Source organism: Pangasianodon hypophthalmus, chromosome 9 (genome assembly GCF_027358585.1).
Source record: "Pangasianodon hypophthalmus isolate fPanHyp1 chromosome 9, fPanHyp1.pri, whole genome shotgun sequence".
NCBI lineage: Eukaryota > Metazoa > Chordata > Actinopteri > Siluriformes > Pangasiidae > Pangasianodon > Pangasianodon hypophthalmus.
In genome coordinates, this window is record NC_069718.1 from 17,979,277 (window position 1) to 17,995,399 (window position 16,123).

Below are 16,123 nucleotides of genomic sequence, written 5' to 3' on the forward strand. Positions count from 1 at the left end.
GAGAGGGAGAAAGAGAAAGAACCAATTACCCCCTCAACCACCCACCTCCCAGTACACGCTAGCCTCCAGTGCAGCTCAACCCTAAATGCAAACCAGAAGGGTGAGGTGAAATTCCCGCAGCACTGGGTGACATAAATTATCAAGATTTACAAGATTTGTAAAAATAGTCTTAACAATACTCTTTCCAATGCATTCTGTCCTTTAATAATGCACTTCAAGGGGTTTAAGAGCATGATAAACAAAGCGATAACTCACCCCTTTTATCATTTCAAGGTGAAGGCCCTACACAGTGTAGTCCTACAGCAGTGTTCAAAGGTTCTCAGGCGATGTCATCCTGCATGAGGGACTGTTTAAAGATGCTTTACTGAGTGGCTAAAACAAACCACCGCAGAGTCCCTTTAATGGTACTAAAAGCTCAAAACAGCTGACCGCCGACTCATTTCAGATCGGCAAGCCCACCGGCATGTGCTGACCAAACACATGATACAGTGGCTTCTCTCCGCCATGTAATTAATGAGTGTTAGCCCTCAAGAATGTAGGGAAAAAAGTGAATTTCCTGAGCCACCATAGCAGTGCAACTGAATTAAGCAATCATTTGAAAAGACCTGGTTGTTTTCAATGGTAGAGCTGTGCAATGTCAAAATGGAGTGGAAAGGCTGAGGAGGGTTTTTTTAATAAGCCCGGGAAGGACTGAACTAATCTCTACTATCACTCCTTGACTAAATTCAGGAGCTGTATAGACGCATGGTCTTGTCCTTTTCTGTTAGTAGACTGTTACATAGTATAATGCTTCATAGTGCTGACATTACCTCAGCTTACAGTAACTTCACTAGAACTTGGCACTTGCTGTTCATAAACCAAGGCGTTCTGAACTTCAGAAAGGATGTTGTGTAAGAGTGTGGGAGTGTGTGTGTGTGTGTGTGTGTGTGTGTGTGCGCACTGGGTAGCAGGGCCTGGCTCTGTGAGGACATTCCTTCCACAAATCAAGCAGCCGTCTCATAATCCCCTAGCATACGGTACTCCATCTTCACACACCTAAACAAATTGTCCCCCCTCAAGTGTCCGCAGCAAGGAGACGTACAGCGTGGAGAGAGCAGAGGTTAGCTCCAGCCATGCTGTAAATGCTCCAGATTCCTGCATGAGCTGGAAAGAAATGGCTCCCAAGCTGTAGTCCTACAGCAGCAGCTAGGTATCTTATTCAGCCTCTAACATCATAAAAGCACTGGTGGGCTTTTGAACTCCTGCATCCCCCTGTGCTTAAGCACAGATGGTCATAAAGAAGCAGAGAGGCCAGGCCTGGCCTGTGTTTTCTTAAATACAGAGCATTTGGGATTCTCAAACAGAGCCACGCTTTTACGGCAAGTCTATTACATAATTCCCGGCCTGTCCACTGAAAACAAAGGGAGTGTAAAGTTAATGCGCCGAAACGCAAACACAGGCTCCGAATAGCCCAAGGTGAAGAGGAAGGAGACCTGAGCTGGTCGGGTTTACTCTTTGATGGAGTGTTGATAAGAGTGAGGAAGAAAGTCAGGCTCCAAGACTCAAATGTACAGGTTAAACGCAATGCAGAGCGTTCAGTGTAACTTCTTGGGATCAGGTTACTCAGAGAAACCAACTACAAAAATCTATTTTATCTGATTTCATATGTATTTATTGAATACAAAAATTATACAAAATATTTAAATTATGAGATACAGTTGCATTGTTGTGTGTGTGTGTGTGTGTGTGTGTGTGTGTGTGTGTGTGTGTGTGTGTGTGCGTATATAGACAGTTTAATGTTAAGAAAGAGGCGTTACAGACCTCTCACAGATAAGAGTAAAGGGTAAACGACTCACGAGGATGCTGAAGAGGCACTCAAGACAGGACGTTACGACTAGTGAGACCTATGTGAACAAAGACTACCACCCACGGACAGAATTTACAAAGAACTTTACCAAACCTCTGTCTGTCCAGACTTGGTGACGGCACCCAGTGCAGGGGCATAATTATTACGAACAAAATAGCATAATAAAAAGAGACCGGTTTGTTAACATTTCTCAAAATGAGGAAAATGTTCCTCTTAAGAAAACAGCATTAAGAGCTCTGTTTGTTTGAAAAAAGGGCAAATGATCAGTGATTTATTACAGCTGCCTGACCGAATCAAGCGTCAACTTCGATCCTTTGAAAGATAATCTCTCCGGGAGATCTTCACCAAGAGCCCATCTGACCTGGACAGCACTCAAACCCAGCATTAGACTTAAATGGGGTCCTAAATTTTGAGAGATTTATGGGCAGGCAAACAAAAAATGAAAGAAAAAATCCAGAAAAAAGAAACCCCAATACATAATACTCAAGTGTGTTAAACCACAGTTTTCTGATGACGGCGTGTGTAAATCATGCATGGTGCTTGGCAGAGGCTTCATCCTCTCTGCTGCCACTCGGAGGCTGTGCGGTGCAGCCACCCCCATGCCTGTGTTTACTACAGTGCTCTCGCCAGCAACAAGGCCCAAAGGGTTGGGTTATCTCAGCAATAATAAACTGTTGAAGCCGGCATTTCAACATCAGTTTAGCTGTGGATTAGAGGGCCAGGACTGAGGCTGAAGTTATGGCTGTGTTAGGATATGATGAGTGTATGAGAGAAGTGCAGATAGCACTGAATGTGGCAAAGAGAGCGAGAGAGTGGGAGATAAGTAGAGATGAGTATAATGAACTGTTTCAGCCTGGCTCTTTGAAAGAAGTGGCATGTTGAAAAGTGGCTGTCTACATTACACAGCTTGTTCACCATTGCCTTGTTATGCTTCAACAGTAGGCGAAACACTAGGACAGCAAAAGAAAATGCAAAGGAAGAGGTTGTCTTTCATTCTTTTTATCGTATGTACCAGTGAGTAACACTGTTTGGCTGCTTTCCAGACATGAGACAATGCAGAAATAAAGCGATCAAAAGGTATCTTTGTAACAATCGTTGAGTGACTCATAAATCGAGGTCATGCGTCACAAACACAAACATTACACATCACTTTTATCCTTAAAATCTAATACACATGAATTGTTCTTATTGCTGAACTGAACCTCCAATTAGAACCTGAAAAGCTTGCCAAAAGGCAAGCTCTCATGTAATGTCTTATAGCACAGACACTATCAAACATGAGCCATTATGGCCCCTGAATACAAACACTTCACAGCCACCACCACAGTATATATGTCACTCTAGCAAAGGCAGCGAGTGAAGTAGGGGCAGAGTAACACACACATGCTCTGAGTAAGCACGGTATACAGTGCACACAGTACCTCAAAGCCTGTGCTGCTATTATGAGCTGTATTATTTCTCAGACAGACACATATAAACACAGGCGGGTGTGCTGGCACTGAATCAGCGGTCTGAGTCAGGAGTCTGGGGTCAGCGCCGCCTTTGTGTCCTGCGCCTGTGCTTACGCTAGCCTGAGAAAGGCCACAGCCCAAGCAAACCCATCATTTATACTGCACAAGAAGTCCCATGGTCACACAGCAATTTCTGAGCCACTGCCAAGCAGATTTTTAAAGAGTAATACAAGAGTAACATACGTCTCACACTGTGCTCTGCATAGATTGAATGTCAAACTGTTTCAAAAACAGTGTTTGAGAAACTACACAAATTAAAATGAAACATTCTGCTAATTCGTTCATCTGCCAACATTTTTTTTTTGATAATTTAAAAAAAAAAAAAATAAATAAAAAAATGAAGCTCAGCCAAACTGCAACATAAAAAACTAGCTTGTGTCCTGGAGCATTTAAAGACTTTCCCGCGGAGCAGTTTTCAAATTAGCAAAGTGGGCTGAGGACAAATGAATATGCAAAAGGTGTATTTCTCAGCCTGGTCGTTGTAACTTTCCCCTATCTGAACACAAAGCCTAATCATCTGTCACTCCTCCCCTTAATTCAATCATCAGCCCTCATTCAATTATCCAATATAATATGCAAATCAGCCCAACAATGGCCAACGAATGCTAATTGTGTACATCAAAATAATTAAATTGGATTGAAGTGGCAGAGGAGAACTGAACTGCAATAAAAAGAGAGGCCGTTTTTTTAATTAACAGCAAAAATGTTTTAAATTAGAATCCGTAATAAGCCCATAAATTGCTGGGACTCTGACCCTCCCATGAGGACGGTCAATCCTCAGGAGACTCACATAACTGGAGGAGTGAGTGAAGTGCTGTCACAGGCCATGTAGCTGGCAGGAAGCTCCATACCTCACTGATTCGTGATCCACGCCTGCAGGTTCTGTCTCCTGCTAAAGCTCCAACAATGAGCACGCTGAATGCCAAGAATAAAACCACAAAGCCTGCCCATGCGGTAGGGCAGAACATGGCAAAGGTGCCATAGCTGCTGCATTATTCAGCATTTGTATCAGTTGTTTGTATGGAGAAAAGCACATCTGGCTCATGATCTAATGAACCGCTTATAGAAGCTTAACTGTACCTTTGCCACACACAAAACAGCACTTTTGCAATTTTTTCAACTACAATTGCATTAAAAACATTATTAGACCTGGCAACTCAGTGTATACATATCAGCGTTCTCATTCATTTTAGGAAATATTTTTTTCCAAGACATTTCCAGGACTTTTTCCTTGACCTGTACACATGACAGTTGTTGATCACAGAAGGGTCATTTTAAAATGACTCACATTTGGCGACATCCTTAAGATTAAAGTCAACAATACAGGGCCTGACTGGCTGAAAAACACACACACACTTACTTTTTTTTTTAACCACTTTTGATTTAACCACTTTTTTTTTTTTTTTTTTTAGATATTAGAAGTGAAGTACTGCATAAATACTTTATAAAAATTGAGGCCAATGTGAGAACAGTAGCCATCCAGGTTTAAACCTAAGCAACTACTGGCTCTATGACACACTGTTCTCAAACCAGCCTCACACTGGCCTCATACTGTTCTCAAACTACTCTCCCTCACACTACTCTGCACTCTGCACTCACACTAGCCTCACATTTTTCCCCACACAGTTCTCAATCTAGTCTCACACTGGCCTCACACTGTTCTCAAACTACTTTCACTCACACTAGCCTCACATTTTTCCTGCACCGTTCTCAATCTAGTCACACACTGCCCTCACACTGGCTTCACATTGTTCTCACACTGGCCTTACACTGTTCTCAAACTACTTTCACTGAGTCTACTCTGCACTCACACTAGCCTCACATTTTAGTGTGTGTGTGTGTGTTTCATCTGGAAAAAGACCAGGTGATTTTTTTTTTTTTTTTTTTTTTTTTTTTTTTTTTAAATCTTCAACTGTCCAGTTTGGGTGAGCCTGTGCCCATGATAGCCTCAGATTTCTGTTCTTGGCTGACAGGAGTAGAACCCAGGGTGGTTTTCTGCTGTTGTAGTCCATCCACCTCAAGGTTTAATGTTTTGTGCATGCTGAGATGTGTTTCTACTCACGCAGGGTGTGAAGAGTGATATGAGTTACTATACCCCTCCTGGCATTTCAAACCAGTCTGACCATTTTCTTCTGACCTCTCTAATCAACAAGGCGTTTCCTCCCACAGAACTGTCACTCACTTAATGTTTGTTGTTTTTATTACCATTCTCTGTAATCTCTACAGACTGTTATGTGTAAAAATCCCAGGAGATCAGCAGTTTCTGAAATACTCAAACCAGCCCATCTGGTACCAACAACCATCCCATGGTTAAAGTCACAAAGATTAACAGAAGCTCTTGACCTGTATCTGCATGATTGTATTGTGCTGCTGCCACATGATTGGCTGATTGGATAACTGCATAATAAGCAGGTGTACAGGTGTTCCTATTAAAGTGGATGGTGAGTGTACATATGCACCGATCAGCCATAACATTAAAACCAGCTGCTTATGTAGGTCTCCCTTGTGCCACCAAAACAGCTCTGATCCGTTGAGGCAAGACCTCTGAAGGTGTGCTGTGGTACCTGGCACCAAGACGTTAGCAGCAGATCCTTTTAATTCCTGTAAACTGCGAGGAGGGGCCTCCATGGATTGGACTTGTTTGCCCAGCACATCCCTCAGATGATCAATCGGACTGAGATCTGGGGAATTTGGAGACACCTTGAACTCTGTCATGTTCCTCAAACCATTCTTGAACAATTTTTACAGTGTGGCAGGGCACATTATCCTGCTGAAAGAGGGCATTGCCATTAGGGAATACAGTTGCCATGAAGGGGTATATTTGGTCTGCAGCTTTTTAGGTAGGTGGTACGGGTCAAAGTAACATCCACATGAATGTAAAAGAAACTGATTCATCAGACCAGGTCACCTTCTTCCATTGCTCCATGGTCCAGTTCTGATGCTCATGTGCCCACTGTAGGTGCTTTTGGCAGCAGACAGAAAGCTGTGATGCACTGTGTGTTCTGATTCCTTTCTATCAAAGTCAGCATTAACTTTTTCAGCAATGTGTGCTACAGTAGCTCTTCTGTGGGATCAGACCAGACGAGCTAGCCTTTGCTCCCCACACACATCAACGAGCAGTGGATGCCCATGGCCCTGTTGCTGGTTCACCGGTTGTTCCTCCTTGGACCACTTTTGGTAGGTACAACCCATGCATACAGGGAACACCCCACAAGACCTGCCGTTTTGGAAATGCCCTGACCCAGTCGTCTAGCCATCACAATTTGGCCCTTGTCAAAGTCGCTCAGATGCTTCCAACACATCAACTTCAAGAACCGACTGTTCGCTTGCTGCCTATATATCCCTTGACAGGTGGCAAGTGTAAGAATCTGAGCGACTTTGACAGGGGCCAACCTGTCAAATGGAGGCCCCACCGTGCATCTTACAGGACTTAAAGGATCTGCTGCTCACATCTTGGTGCCAGATACCACAGCACACCTTCAGAGGTCTTGTGGAGTCCGTGCCTCGATGGATCAGAGCTGTGTTGTTGATACAAGGTGGACCTACGCAATATTAGGCAGGTGGTTTTAATGTTATGGCTGATCGGTGTATATATACTGTAAAAGAAAAAAGCCCAAATCTAATCAGAAGTCAAACTAGGCAAGCTTCTTGGCCAGGTCTCCTTTGCAATCTGATTTTATCTCAATGAGATTCTGTTAGTAAAATAAAGGTAAAATAAACACAGTTCCATAGACTGACTCTGCTGGATGACAGGCTTAACTAGACACTGACTCTGAATGTCCCCCTGATGTTATATTTTCATTTCTCTGCTTAAAGAGTTTGATTCTGTTAGTGAGTAACTAAAATACTTATATTCAAGGCCCTCCTGGCAAACAGCATAGACTGGTATGCAATCATTTAGCCTTGCTCTACCAAGTGCTTTAATATAGCATTCGTATAAATTAGTTTTGCTCATTAAAAACCAAAAAAGGAAAATAATTTTGTACAATAAACAATATACACAGTATTTAAAAAAATATATATTAAATTATAATAACAGAATAATATTAATATAAACTACATTACAAAAGAACTATTTTTTTTTTTTTTTTTTTTACATAATATTCCCTTTCAAAAGTGTGCACCATATTTCTTTATTGAATATTTTAAACAAATTTAAACAAATTATCATGCTTGACCTCCTGTGACCATCTTTTGGTTGTCATCTAATGGACATAAAACATAAATAATAAAAACACCATAACACACAACTAATACCAGTGTTTTGCTGGAATAAAAAAAAAAAACAAGTGTTTTGCAGAAAGAATTACACTACTTCAGAAAATCTTTTCGGTTTTGAAACAGATTAGTGATGTTTTATGGATTCTTTTTGAATAGCAAACCCAACAGCACTAGGGTTCCCAAGCGGGGATCTGTTATAGATCTTTTTACCACAGCAATAAATTCTTGAGTCTGAAGGTGTTGATTCATTTTCTATAACAGCAGCTCTGACAATAGTTCAGGCTTTAATTCAAATGACAGTTTTATATTAACGCACTCGTTCAACATTTCTATAGAAACAGCTCACTCGCAAGGACTTGGATGGCAAGGACTTAGAGTTTCATAAAATCTAAGCCCATAATAAATTGATTAAAAATGTTATTGTTGATATTGTAAGTACACATTTATTTAACATTTATGGAAAGAGTTTCAGGTGTCAGAACTTTGTAACAGTCGGCAAGTTTTCCACGATGAGAGAGTCTGTGCAAGTTGTGTTTGTTGTCTTATTCACTTAAAAAAAGATAGGCTGGTGAGGGTTCATAGCTGCTATAATGCAAGCGATAACAGGAAGTAACATATCTCATGAATGTTTCACAACACTGAATGTGACAATAAATGGTTAAAAAGCACAAAGTGCCATTCATTATTAAATAATAATTGCAACAGCTGGCAAATCGTGGTACAAGAGAAATAAAACACTTCATGCTGTGCTGTTACAGGAAAAAATCCACTTTGTACTGTAATGGTAGTGTGCTTTTTCTTCGAACAACTTCAGTAGACTGTTGCATTTATCTGTCCACACTATGCTCACCTGGTTGTCCGGGTGGTTGACGGTGAAGTAACCTACGCAGATGATGACCTCATGCAGCAGATTCTCTGAGCTGTTCTGTGAGCAGTACCACAGCAGCGAGCTCACGATGTGTCTAAAGGCCAGAGACAATCCCTCGGCTCCCAAAACAGACTGAAAAACAGCAACAATAATAATAATTTTAAAGCGCATAAGTCACAGCTCACATATCATCACATATTTATTAAGATCAATCCGAAGAAAATCGAATTAGGAAGCAGATAAACGTCAGTGGTTACCTGACCATCAGTTTAAAAGGACTACTCATACTTGAACCTAACCGGACTACTCTAAACTGTTTATGTATAAGACACATGGTACATTTTAGACCATAAGAAGATAACTAGTGTTTTAAAGTGGATGAAAAACAAGTTGGGGTTGTTGAGGAGGACTTGTGAGAGTCTTTCCACAGCTCTGGAGACAGAGAGGTCCCACTCCAGACCCCCCAGTCTCCCTATAGAGGAGATGCTATCAGTCGAGCCACAGACAGTATTTATTAAACATGTCAGTATGACAAAGCGCCTCAGGGTCAGCACTGAGACTACTGACATTAGCTGTGGGGTGTGAGAGTTGAGGATGGAAGGTCTGAGTAAGCAGGCACAAACAACAATACCTGAATAATGCTAATGCAACAGGGCTGATGTAGGGTTTACATACAAATTTCATATTAATGCAGTTACAAATGCCTACACTGACAACACACGCCTATAAACATGTAACTTCAATAGCTGCAGGTGAACTAATGCAAACACAGGTAAGCCTAATTTTTTGACATTCTTGGCACAGTGGGTAGTGTTGCCACCTCACAGCTCCAAGGTCACCAGTTCAACCATACTGAGCTCACGTTACTGTTTGTGTGGAGTTTTGCAAGTACTTCTCATGTCTGCATGGGTTTCCTCCAGGTTCTCTAGTTTCCTCCCACTGTCCAAAAACAGACCTGTAGTTGGACCAGCTATGCTACATTGCCCCTCATTGTGAATGAGTGTGTGCATTTCTGACTTGTACCCAGTGTTCCAGGGATAGGCTTTGGATCCACTACAACCCTGACCACAATAAAGAGAGAGGAATGAATGAATGAATGAATGAAACAAATGCTATATTTTCTTCTTCTTATAGCTAATTAACAGAATAAGATCAGAACAATGAGTACTGTTGTGCTGTGATCACCTTGCAATAATCTCCATTCCATGACACATTCCTGCAACAAATCAGTTCAACACTACCTGAGCCAGATCTCACCTGAGGCTCTTCTCTTACTAGCATCACACTAATGCAGTATACAGAACACAAGGCTGACACTCTGGCCTTAGGCCACCATTAGGTGTTTCTCTTACAGTGGCTAGAGATCATATAGAAGAAGTTGAAAAGTGCTATGGGATGTTAACGAGAGACTCTTTGGTGTCAGAGCAGAAGAGAGGAGAGGAGCTGAGCTCTTCCGATGAACCTATTAGTCAGCTCTGTGTGCTAATGTAAACCACAAGGTGATTACAACTATGGTCCCAAAACAGCATTATTTAAAATGTTCATAAAACTTTGGCGGTGTTGCTTTGACTGCCAGCTGTTTTAAATATAGAAGGAACAAGACAGAGAGCACAGGGAAGAGAAACCCGCACACACACGCACTCACACAAAGTGTGAGTAATTACTGAAACCCATTAAAATAATTCATACACTTCCCGCATTTCCTCCCTCACGCCTCAGTGTTTACATGGTGATTTACCGTCATGAATCCGTCCTTTTCTCTTCATCAGGCCAGCTAACGTACGACCGGACAGGCTTCATTTAATGCTGCTCTCCATCCGCATAGCTGACCCAAAGCCTTCAACACGACTGGTCTGGGGTCAGGGGTCAAGCATGTTTATGTCCATTGGGTTTACTTTGTTCTAGGAAGAAATAGTGATCTCCTGCCAGTAGTGCTGGGATTTGAACAGTGGTCAGATCATTAGCCCTGCTAGTCGATCTAATGCCTGAATTCCTGAAAACAGGTATACTCGCTACTTAAATCACAAGCCCCCGAGAGTTTTGACATCATTTTTTTTATTCTCCGCACTGTTTGGAATGTCTGTTTGAGGGATGGGCTCAACATGGCATGTTGTCAGCTAGCTCAAGGCAAATCTGTGGGCTTGTCCTGTGCGCAAGAAAAACAAGCCCTGCACCACAGTTTTGGCCAGACAGTGTGGCTGCAACCTCATAGTGGAGATGGACAGCAGGGCGTACGCACCCTCTCTTATGTCATAAAGCTGTATTTTACAAGTGCTGCACAGTGTTCCCCAGGCAGTGGACAGAGACTAAACACTACACATGGCATCTGGGATGAACACCACACTAGCAATTCAAGATGGGATTAAATAGGAACTAGCCAATAATCAGCATTGGTAGTTTAAAAAAAAAAGAAAAAAGAAAGAAAAGTTTAGACCTGGCAAATGGTTGGTGCCGACTGCTTAATGTCAATCAAAAGGGAAAAATAGAGGATAGCCCTTATAGGCTACATATACAGTAAACATTAAATCAGGATAAATTTTCACTACACAGCTTTCAGATTAAAAACAGGTGCCTTCCCTTTCAGACACTGTAACTGAGAACAGCTACTCTAAGTTTAATAGGAAAGAATGTGAAGTTGATTTTTTTAGTAAAAAGTGATTTGACTTTTTGGATTTATTTGAAACTGAGAAGAGTTATTTTAAATGTAAACGAATATACAAAATGTTAGGCTGACGATTCTCATTTGTATGAATTGCTTTTCTGTAATTCAAGAGTTGTTTTTATTATTTGCTTGTCGGATAAAAAGTAACTGCACTTTCAGTTGGAGGAAGGCAAATGAAATTAACAAATGAAATAAGAATAAACGTTTAACCTTGTAAGTGTGGTGTAACTTTACGTAAGTGTAGCCAAAAATATGAAAGCAGAACCGGCTATCAGCATCAGCCCATATAAATTGGCTATCGCTATCTATATATTTTATATTGTACATCACTAGAATAAACAGAATGTGGACACATAGGTTTCTGCTCTGGAGCACGAACTAGAAAATGTGTCAATATGTCAACACTGGTTGAATGCTCACACTGATCCCATAAGTCTATAATGATCTGCTCAGTATGTTGTTTAAAATGTCTTGATTTTTATACAACAATCTGATATGTTATGATTGACTGTCACAGTACCAGTATTACCACACATCCTTACTTGCATGGTGATGCATGGCATTTGAAGGTTTGGCACTCTGCTTAAAGCAGAGCACTACTAGGAGAGTACCTGGAAGGCAGTGAGGTCAAGCAGAGCAAAGCTGTTGAGGAAGCGCAGGCCCTGAAGTGCCACCTGGACCACAGCAGGGCTGTAGGGCTCCTGGAGTGACGCCATGCTGCCAGACTGGGGCTCAGGCACGGTGCTGTGCAGTAGGATACAATACAGCATGTGCAGCACGCCAACAAGGTCAGTGCTCTGTAGCAGCGCTGTCAGCCCAGTAGAGTCCTGCCGCTTATTGTCAAAGATACTGGAGGAGCTGAGAAAGAGATGAGGGGGAAAAAAGGTTCTGAGAGATGCATTATGGGGATTGAAAGGAAAGTATGTGGCTGACACATGTTCCCATACACATACACAGATCCAAGACAAACAAACAGAGACATTTACTGAAATATGCACCGATATAGGCATACATACACACAAACTTTGGTTACACATTTTTTAGAGAATAAAAATGATATTTCCAAACATTTGGCTGACATATGGCGCAGAAATATTGCTATTCCCTCAGTTAAGGTGTTCCCTCATTGTATCAAAACTTCAAGGCAAGCAGAACCAACTCCCCCTTGTTTATGTACCATCCATCTGAACCAGAGTCCTTTCAAACAAAGCCAAACATGTGAGACAGCCCTTCACCAAGCCTGGAGTGGTGAGAGGCAGCTGGAGAGGGAGACTCTGACAAGCGGCTCAATGTCTCACAACCCAAGGAGGTGCCGGCTGCTTTCTTAACCGCAGAGAGTCAAAGACCTAGGTTGCAGGGAGTGAGGGAAGTCTGGTCCCTGCGGCTTCTAGATTTACTCGCTAGACCAGGTCCTGTCCACTCGGATATAAATAACGGGGCAAAGCTTGTCTGTACAGCACGCCTACAGGGCAGAGAAGCTTAACTGGTCATGTTCAGTCCCGCAGGAATCAGAACTCAGCACTGGAGTAGCATTTGTCTAGTTACAATAAGAGAAAGTAAAAACATTTTAAAACAGCTGCCACCAGAATCTGTAATAGGCATGTTCAAGGAAAGAAGGAGACGTTTAATTTGACAAAGCAATGACTAGCACTCGAAGGCGTGAAGCCTGTAAGCAGTGCAGCATTCCAATTCACTCCAATATAAACACACCCCATCACTGTAACCCAACAATCTTCAAAAAAAAAAAAAAAAAAAAAAGCTGAAGCGATGAAACTTTTGAAACCTATGAGGCACTTTGACAGCCAATGCACCGCTTTCACAATACAAACTACTGTCTCAGGCCCTTCTGCGCTCCACCACATTTAATTACAACCCATCTTATGGGATTTAAGACAGCATGTTTGTGTATTAGCCTGGACAACGCCGGGCGGATTAACAGGCTTGGTAACTCCACACCCCAGTCACAAATTATACAGGCAGCAGTGAAGCTGCCTTATCAGGCTGATCTGAGATCTGCTTTGCCATTTCTCTAATGACGGAGGTTAGTATTTGGATAGGAGCATTTCCAGTGAGATAATGTGTACCTGGAATGACACTAAAGTTAATGCCAGGATCTTGATGCAGAGGACCCAACAACATACGCCCTTAATGAGTGAAAGAATTGCCCAGTTTTGTTCTTCCAGAGCTGTTCTTGGATCAGTTCACCCAAATTCAAATCCTTAGCATATATATACACACGAGTCAAAATCCTAAAGCAGTTCTCAGGGTAGCCCAACTTGTGCAGACACTCAGGATTAGCGTCTGTGTGAGGGAACAAAGGCTCGGTTCTCTCACTGTGACTCTGCATGACAGATTCCACATCCCCAGATTGGGAAACAGCCAGCGTGTGGGATGAAAGTGAAGGTCTGACAGTGGCAATCTGAGCCTGTTCACCAACCCTGAATCAGCCTGCCTGATTCGACCATGCTTACAGCTAAACCTTTGCTAATGCAGCTATTGTCTGCCTGATTTACAGTTAACCAGGGAGAAAAACGTGGCAGTTTAAATTTGGAATAAACCACTGTGGAGATAGAAATACTAAGCAAACAAAAAGATGGAAGATAACGGTTCTGTACAATCTTACCAAACAGCAACAGTTAAGCAGCCATCACTGAGCACAATTCAGCTCATGACAGGTAATTATTAGTATAGCACATCCACACACACTGTGATTTAGAGTTAAAGAACAGGGGTTTGTCTGCCCTCTGGATGTTACCCCACTGTGCATGCTGTTACTTGAAGTCAACCAAGCATGGAGTGTGGAAATTAGCAACTGTGTAGCTACATGACCCCCTCTGTCAAGCAAATCCCACGACACAGCAAGCAGCAGAGAGCAGAAACACTTCAAAACATCCACCCCACATTCAAACTGGAATGACTTCCTGGCTCTCCACCTAGTGAATAATGGTTGTATGGAGATATAGATGGCTGGATTAGAACTATGTTGATTATAATATGGCACTGCGGAGTGGAGCTATTAAAAGTGGAGAGCTGCTGCTGCTGGGGTTTCTCACAGATATTTAGTGACATGGAGTTGGGGAGAGGGAGAGAATGGTGTTAAACAGCTGGACAGTGTTACAGCACACAGCAGCTGGACATATACAGGGCTGGGCACAGCAGCGAGGGCAGGACTGGTCAACATGACCGAGACGGACCTAACAATGTCAATAAATACATGCAGACACAAAGACACTCAACATTTCAGAAGGTACGCTTAACAAGTGTTCTAGACATCAAAGGTTTTATGAGGGGGGAAAAAAGAGATACAGAGTTGAGTCACTGCCAGCCTTTCCTCAGAGTTTGGGCTCATGGAGCTAGCCTGTGTCAATGAACACACACACTCATACATACATACATACACAGACAGACACGTGTGTGTGGGTGGGCTGAAAGCAGGAGTTTACAATGAGCAAGATGGAACTAGATGAACAACTAGTGATTGATGACATTCTGATATCTGTGTTATAGCACATAAGGAAATGGGAGAGAGACAGAAAGAGATAGAGATGCCACTCACCGGCCGTTCACGACAAAACACAACTTGCACATGGCATGGAGGAGAGCTGTAGCCTGCTCCAGAAAGGCAGACATTTTAGGACTCTCATCGATCGGGCCTTGCACAGACAGGAAGCAGCCATACAGCTTGTCAATCACCCCCATATTCACTACATAGCTGAGGAAAACCAAGATGTAACATTAGTCAGTTCATGAAAATGTATAAATTCACAAGCAAACAAATAAATTTTACAAATTTAACATGTATGTAGAATTTCAGAGGAACCTAGAATTCACACCAGATGTGACACATAAGCAACATGACTGGGAGCCTAAAACCACACCTCACTACTGGCACAAGAACAGGCTTTTTTTTCCCCCAAGAGAAATCAAGAGAACTAATGCCCATCTGTAGAGCACTGCCAATTTGAATGTGTGGGGATTGGGGCTGTCATACTTGGGCCAGCTATAATTACAACACAGTTCACTTAAAAATGTGACATGAGACAGCGGAACAGTGAACAAACAGCATATTTATGTTGATTCGGGTTCCCAATGTTGGTGTAATGAATATCCTATCATTTGCTTTACACCTACAGGCCCGACAATTGTTGTGATTATACTTTAAACAAAAAAGTTCAGGGTGAATAGAAAGTCTAAGGGTGCAATTTGAATGGATTTTTACGGAGTTTACACTTCACTAAGGTGGCAATGTGTGAAACACAGCAAGCTGGATGGGGTTTTTATGAGCACCAGTCATGTCATGGAGCTGATGTGGACTGAAACATTGAAAATGCTCTACTCTGTCAATAGAGCAGTATATGAAAGATGAAAACTAATTCAGGATATTTGCATTCAAAGGACACTGATGTTAAAACAGGCACTGACAATATGTTATGCAACATAACTCAGAACTAAACTCAGAAATTAACCAACAGACTCAGTTGCAGAGGCCCTGTCTACACACAACCTATCCAACAAGTGGAAATCGGAGCTCTCGTCCGAGCCTGCCACTCCTGTCTATTGTCCCCATCTCTCTCATTTGTCCAGGCAAATGAAAGGTCTCATGGTGGTGTTAGCCCCACCCTTCTAGCTACAAATCAGCCCTAATTACAGCATTACTGAGAGGACTGTGCCTCCATGTGCCAGCCCAGGTAAAATTGGGGGGGGGGGGAATGTGTGTGGAGGGGAGGCACAATCCTCTCTTCCTGAACTAGAGTAGTGTCTCATAGCTCAGGTATGCCTGTCCCCCTCTACCCCCTCCTGTACCTCCAGTAGTGACTGGAGGCTCCACACTGTCAATCAACAGACCTCCCAGAGAAGCGGGGCCTGTTAGAGTCTGCACTACAGCAACGGCTCCTTTCCATAGCTATAAACAGCCAACTTTCTTTCTCTTACATCTCTATATGTTCTCTCTGCCATTTTGCTCATTGTTTCTCAGACCCTCCCTCTCATTCAACCCTTCCATTCTCATCCCACGA

The 16,123-nt window shown here is 42.4% G+C and overlaps 1 protein-coding gene across 4 annotated transcripts in view; it reads right to left on the reverse strand.

Annotated features, from left to right (window-relative positions):
* The window catches only part of scaper (S-phase cyclin A-associated protein in the ER), a 93,176-nt gene that overhangs the window by 3,251 nt on the left and 73,802 nt on the right, over positions 1–16,123 (reverse strand). For all 4 annotated transcript variants that reach the window (XM_034307342.2, XM_034307344.2, XM_034307343.2 and 1 more), the window contains 3 exons: positions 14,665–14,820; positions 11,720–11,966; positions 8,429–8,578 (listed from right to left, as the gene is read on the reverse strand). In XM_034307342.2, the coding sequence (XP_034163233.2) occupies positions 8,429–8,578; positions 11,720–11,966; positions 14,665–14,820 (553 nt within the window). The remainder of the gene's footprint in view (positions 1–8,428; positions 8,579–11,719; positions 11,967–14,664; positions 14,821–16,123) is intronic.